Source organism: Pinus tabuliformis, chromosome Q, assembly GCF_031772625.1.
Source record: "Pinus tabuliformis cultivar Carrire ecotype Pingquan chromosome Q, CPIR1, whole genome shotgun sequence".
NCBI classification, from domain to species: domain Eukaryota; kingdom Viridiplantae; phylum Streptophyta; class Pinopsida; order Pinales; family Pinaceae; genus Pinus; species Pinus tabuliformis.
The window spans coordinates 1,298,194,858-1,298,201,671 of record NC_142296.1 but is presented as its reverse complement, the minus strand read 5'-3'; the positions used below and the strand labels follow the sequence as shown (position 1 = coordinate 1,298,201,671).

General features: G+C 39.1%; 1 protein-coding gene across 3 annotated transcripts in view; it reads left to right on the top strand.

Annotated features, from left to right (window-relative positions):
* The first annotated feature begins 310 nt into the window (after positions 1–310).
* LOC149224572 (RNA-binding KH domain-containing protein RCF3-like) overlaps positions 311–6,814 on the top strand; it is a 197,858-nt gene continuing 191,354 nt past the window's right edge. For 2 of the 3 annotated variants that reach the window (XM_089386165.1, XM_089386164.1), the window contains exon 1: positions 311–1,333. In XM_089386165.1, the coding sequence (XP_089242291.1) occupies positions 737–1,333 (597 nt within the window). In that variant the 5' untranslated portion in view covers positions 311–736. The remainder of the gene's footprint in view (positions 1,334–6,814) is intronic. The other variant, XM_089386163.1, reaches the window with a different exon arrangement.

The following is a 6,814-nucleotide window of genomic DNA, read 5'->3' as shown; positions in this document are numbered from 1 at the left end:
TGTTTTTATAAGAGAAATCATAGCATTGCAAGAGGAATAGGGAATCAAACTTTAATCCCTTATATCAATAAAATTCAAATTTTAGTAGTCGAAATATTAAATACGATACTCATTCAAATTTTAGTAGTCGAAATATTAAATACGATACACTTTGATAAAGAATCAATTCATAAAAAAGCACATACCAACTTCCTCTTAATATAAATTCATAATTAAAATGCCAAAACTCATTTGGGAATCGTTGAATTGCAAAAAGAGAATTCCAAATTATGGGTTGGAGTTCCACTCACAGCAGTTCATGAGCACTTGGGGACATGAGATTAACCACACCATTAGTACGTATTCAACTCATGGCTGTGCATTGAAATCTGGTAAGTTGTATGTGTCGTTGGAGGGATCCGAGATCAACGCCGGGAGGTGAAAGACATTTAAAAAGGTCCCCTGTACGGATAAGGAAGGAAAACCAGCCAATGACACTCGTCCGATGAGAGCCTCGCTGGCAGAATCCGGCCGTCGGTGTTGCATGAGTGGAATCTCAGTGCCACAACCCCAGTCAAACACAAACAAATAAAATGCAACAATCATACTCTGCACAGGCCACAGTCCGAGCTCGTTCTTTCTGTAAATCTGAACACACACACAGTTCGTTTCGCAGAATGACCAGAGACCTCATGCTATTCAAGTTTTGAACTCGACACAACACCGACCAAAACGTTTTTCAGAGTTTTTGCCTTCGATGGACGGTCCGTATTCGAGATCTCGATCACACAAGCGCTCCTCACAGTACGACGATGGAGGTCCCGGGGACGATTCCAACGGCCGCTACAAACGCTACCAATCCTCTTCGTATTCGCCCCGCGGAGGCCCTCCCCCTCCGCCCAGAACCCCAAAATTCATGTCCGGTGAAATAGTCTTCCGCATTCTGTGCCCCGAGTCGCTGGTGGGTAGCATAATTGGCAAGGGCGGCAGCATCGTCAAGAACCTCAGGCAGGAAACCGGTGCGCGGATTACCATTCAGGACGCAATACCGGGTTCAGAAGAAAGAGTGGTTTTGATCTCTTCGTACGACGGAGGAGAGAGGGAGGTGGTTTGCCCAGCGCAGGAGGCCCTGTTCAGAGTCCATTCGAGGATTTTCGAGGGCGGTATCGAGGAAGAAGGCTTAAACCGGAACATTAAAACTAGGCTCGTGGTGCCCAATAACCAGGTCGGCTGTTTGCTGGGAAAGGGCGGGAAGATTATTGAACAGATGCGCGAAGAAACCAAGGCCCAGATTCGAGTCCTGCCAAGGGATCAGCTTCCTCTTTGCACTCTGCCTTCAGACGAGATTGTGCAGGTGGATTCCCTGCATAATTCAAAAATCCTGCATACCCTAAGATGCTTTTAAAACCCACAAGAAAAAAGTTTTTTTTAAAAACCCTAAAGAGAATGTTTGTTTAAAACCCTTACCTAATACATTGTTCAAACCCTACAGCAATGCATTGTTTAAAACCCTACCAATTATTGTTCGAGGTGGATGGACATGAGACAGTACAGCTTGCTTATCATAACTTTCTATGTTTGACTCGCTCAGAGCTAGATGTTTTCGTAATACACTGTTCAAATCCTACCATGCATTGTTAAAACCTCACCAATTATTATTCAATTAACGTTATTCACCCCTGGATTTAAGTGCATGGATGGACATAAGATGGCTTATTTTGCTTCTGATAAACTAGCATGTTTGGCTCACTCAGATCTTTTCGGGTGGGTTAACTGAGAAAATTTCAGTTCCCTTAACCACCTAATTTATTTTGGAAAAAAGGGAATTTGAAGCCATTACTTAAACGCGCAATATTGAAATTCGAAGTCGAGGGCTACGCCCTCAAACAGATTATGAGATCGCTATTATTACCTCGATGCAATATATTGACCTGAAGAATATGAGCCAGCTAATTTTCTGAGATTTAATTCTCTGCTTGGGATAGCCACATAAATGAAGCGAAAATGCTTCCTCGTTTTCACCAATATTTGGTTGTCTCTCTGGATAAGTATCACGATCCAAAAAACCCTTCAGTTTTTCGAGAAACTATCATTTTCATTGTGGAAGCGACGCAATGATCAAACATGTCTCGAGAGGCTGCACTACAAAAAGTGTATTTCTTCAGGTTAAGCCCGTGGTCTCCAAGGGGAAACTATTCTGCGAAAATTGCGTGCGACTTGCACATGACCTTATTCCTTTGCAAATCATGCTATGCAGGTGAAGCAGACCACAGCAAAAATGGAACCTTGTTGGACAGCAGGACACTTCGGAATCAACGCCCCCATTGGCTTCTGTAGAAACTATCTTAGACGTGATGGTGAAAAATTGGAAACTGCCACTCCAGTGGTAATAAGAGGAAAGTTAAAGCGTGCTTCTTTGAATTTTTTTGCAGTTTCACTATTTCAGTGAACTATACTCATAACTTACCAAATGGTAATGAAATCAAACAATAAATGTAAATGCAGGTTATGAATTGTCCTTGTAACATCGGAGGCTTACGTTATTCGCATGGAATCGTAGTATTGGCACTGTTTGAGATTGCTCATAGAATTTAGGAAAATTTCCTTGAAAACACATTTTATTTGACTTTGTTTCATCCATGTTTGAGCACATTGCAAACATATATATGGCAGCTTACGTCATCAAATTGATAACGAATATGCCTTTGGCTGCTTAAGAGGCCCAAATATGGACCTTAACCAAACTTTCCGGATAATCCAATTCCAGATGCATGACTTAGTTGAAGATCCATCGCGGGAGATTTTCTTCCATGGCGATTTTACCAAGGCATAACAACATGAAACCATGATACGAATTAAGGAGATTTTCTTCCATGGCGATCATACCAAGCTGTAACAAGAAACCATGATACGAATTTACCTGCATTTTCTCTAGTTCCACTCTCACCGTGATTCACCTAGTCTCAATTTCAAACTCTTGCACATCTGGATGATTTGTTGTCTTCTCTTTCGACATTAAATCCGGAAACTTCGATGCTGATACAGAAAGTGACCAGATAAAAATAGAGCACGGGAAATTTGACATTCTCTTCTCATTTAAGCTGACAAATTTTTGCTTGATCAAGCTTGTCTATCTGTGCATGCAGGCATTGATGGATACATTGCCCATCGTTCATAGGTCTGGCAGTTTCTGACTCAACATTGCCTGTCAGAAAACATATACAATCTGTAAGCTCCCATTACCCAAAGTTTTCTTTGCCACAAACCTAGTATTTGCACTATTTATGTCTGCAGAATGACAAGAGATTTATGACTGGACTTCTCACTTTTGATGTGCAAAATCTCTGCCAACATTTACTACCCAATATGATCATAGAAATCAGTAAATGGTTGGAGCATGGATTGTCCATTATGCAGTAACGCATAGACAACTTTTTGAGTCAGGTACCATGCATGGTGGTGGCACCTGAAATAGTGGTGGAAATTTCATGGGATTTCAGGCAGGTTAGTCTTATGCTGGGGTGGCAAACTGATTAATGATGGCAATTTGGATTGTTGGATTTGGAGTCCACTATATAGAGATAAGATTAGGTGATTTTGTTAGTAACTTAAAACATAGCTTGCAGCTATTGTAAGTAAAAATGAGACGTGATTTTAATATATATGTGTTTCATCCAATAGACTTTGGTAAAGATAATTGTGCATTGAACCAGTCCTCCGTTGTAAGATATAGAAGATAGACATGACCTGAATTTATCAGGTTATCCAACCAAGCAAAAGACTACACTAAAAAGTGGATCAATGCACTTCATCGGTTATTCGATTCAAAAGGTTTCACTTGAACTTAAAGTGAGTTGGAGCCACGAGATTTTCAATACGGTTAGATCCCTAAGTAAAAGATGATTGCAAGAAGCCCCAGTCTGGTAGATTGTATTAGTTAAATAAAAATGAACCTCAAGGAAGCTTGAGGTTCTTGCTGTGAAATTATTTTAGCCTAATAAAATGGATTTAGAGTAAGCCCAAATTTTTGATGAGAAATCTAGAAAAGTGAGGTTCGACTAATTTGAAGGCTTTCTGAGGGAAATCATAACTACCTATGGTACGTCCAATATAGTATTCTTGCATTTAAGCTGTTTACATAAGAAAACTAAATGCAAAGTAACAATGAAGTTGATAAGTTTTAGTTTAGTGAGGAGATTAGTGCAGAACCAACTTCATTTGTATTTTGATAAATATAGTCATGCCTTTAGGCCTTGGGCTAATGTTGTTAATTTGTTTGGAGTCTAGTGTAACCAAATGAAGCTTTAAAATACTGTAATCAAAGGGGCACTTCTAATCTAGATCAACCAAAACTTACTAGTATAGAGGTGTTTATCTCAAACAGTGTTGTGGGTGTCCCTCCGCCCTTGCTCCCAGCCTTGGAATAGTGCTTAGGGAGTGCACTTGGGAGCGTGCTCCAAACCCTTTGGGAATGCTGCCTGCTGATTTGGGAGCATGGTGCTCCCAAGGATGCTTCTAGAGCCAAGGAGCACACTTCATAGATGCTCCTTGGGTGCTACTTAATTGTAATGTTATGTAATGTTAAATTCTTAAAGTAAATTTTTACTTAGATTTTTAACATTACCATTAATTGTTTAAAGATGTTTGAGAATGGTTCCAACTTCATCGAACTTTATATGGAGAAATCAGAATTTCATATCCCATTCAAAATTCAATAGACTTAACAATTTTCAGGATTTTAGGATGGGATTGCAACATTTCATTGGATTCTCTTAAGTATTAGGGCATACAATTGGCATTTAATCAAGACACCTTCTTATATGTACCACAGTGTTGGTGGTGTTGATTGTTGAACTCCTTTGTCATGGCCTTAGCAAAAATGCGCCCTTCACTCAAACCAAAATTATTGGTTGGGCATGTTGAGTTTTTTCTACCATATTTTAAGGCTTGGATTAGACAATTTCATCAAAATTGGGTGGTGTCGATTGGCGCCCCTAGAGAATTGTGGTAGAGGCAAAGAATGAAGGATGATGCTAATGACAAGGATCCTGATATAAGCGATGTTGGGAGACTGCTTGTCAAGGTGTGGTGGAACATGCATGGTTGTGCTACTCCACAACTACACCATTTGGCAACATGGGTGCTTTCACAATTCGTAAACACTTCTTCTATAGTGTTGTTTAGCAACTAGCTTAGTTTATTGTTTTGGATCTTTCGGTCTTCATATTTTGGTGGGTAGATGGCCTAATAGTTGTAAACATGACGATTTGGTCATGTTATTGTTGACAATTGCTAGATAGCCTATTTCATTCCATAATGGTCTACTTCCTATTATATTGTCTAAAAATTTGTATGTTTGTTTGTAATTGATAGAATCTAGATTTTAGATGGTTGATGCTCAAACGATTAATTATTAATGTACTATAGTATGGATCCCTTTTCTATCTTCATTGATGTACAAATATTCATGTTTCATATATTTTGCAACTAATTTGGCATTCTAGATATTTTTTTGAATATTTTTCCTTGAAAAGAAACCCGTACTTTCATTCAATAATAGATAGAAAATACATTTTGTATATACACACTAAAATGTGTGCATTCTCCATGGATCAACCCATCCATGAGTGGCGAAACATAAGTCAAAGGTATATACCAAAGGCATAACAAAAAAAGACCAAATGGTCCAGAAGATAAAACAACAAACAAAATGTAAATATTAGGGAAGATCATGAAGCACTAATCTTCCCCTTCTTCCCTTTCTTTTTCTGGACTTGCTGCCAGACCCTCGTGCTAGTACCAATTGGAACCAAGGCCAAAAAACACTTGGATATCTTCAGAGGATGTTCCTTGTCTGAATCAAAGCTTTTAGATACATGGACACATTTTGTACCCCCAAACCATCCTCCATATGTGTCTCATTAGTCTAATGTTTAGAAACCATGATTGTTTAGGATTCTACCAAGTTCTGTTTAGGAGAAACAACATCATGAGTCACTACACCCCCATCTGAGTGTAAGCCACGACGTGTCGATGCCTCCTCTTCTGATTGGATTGGCTAGTTTTTTGAGATTTCCTCAACCTCAGCAATTGAGAGGTGAGGATAGATATACTACCAACCCTTTTGTTTATTTGTTGCCCCCTTTGTTTTGGGTACTTTTTGGCTTGAGGACTTGTGTTCTGTAAATGGCCAGTTTGAAAATTGTTAGAAAATTAGAAAGGCAGAAAGATTCTCTTATGTTGATAATTACTTGTGATATTCTTGTAGTCTTATTAACTTTCTTTATGTTCTTCTTTTATCTTCTTTTCATCAAGCAATCATCAAATCAAAACATGAAGATTAACGACACCAGATATAGGCACTCAATCAGGGCTAAAACCCCTTTATAGGGGAAAACCTTGTCAAACTCTTCCACTAGTAGATTTAAATCAAACTTGAGACAATCCAAGACCTTAGACCATATCAAAAGACTTTCCTCCTCCACCAAGTCAAACTTCCAAGATGATGAACTAAACACAAAAGTCAATACTGCTTCAATCCAGATTCAAGTCTAAATTTCGGCCCTATAGCAACCCTGCAATTTTGGCCCTCCTTTAGCTTCAATTTCTTCACACGTGTGATATTGAGACAAGATAAAATAGTCTTCTTCCTTCGCTAGGGTTTTTCCTTCTTCGCTTTAGGTTTTCTCCTTCTCTTCTTGTCTTTTTTCGCACCTTTTTCTCTTCTTCGAACTGCAGATTGAACTTGCTTGAGTGAGTGACCAAATGAGGTCGAGTAGTTGCCTATTTGTAGTTGTTTCTGGCTCTAGTTTGAGGTCGACTTGGTGGAGGAGCC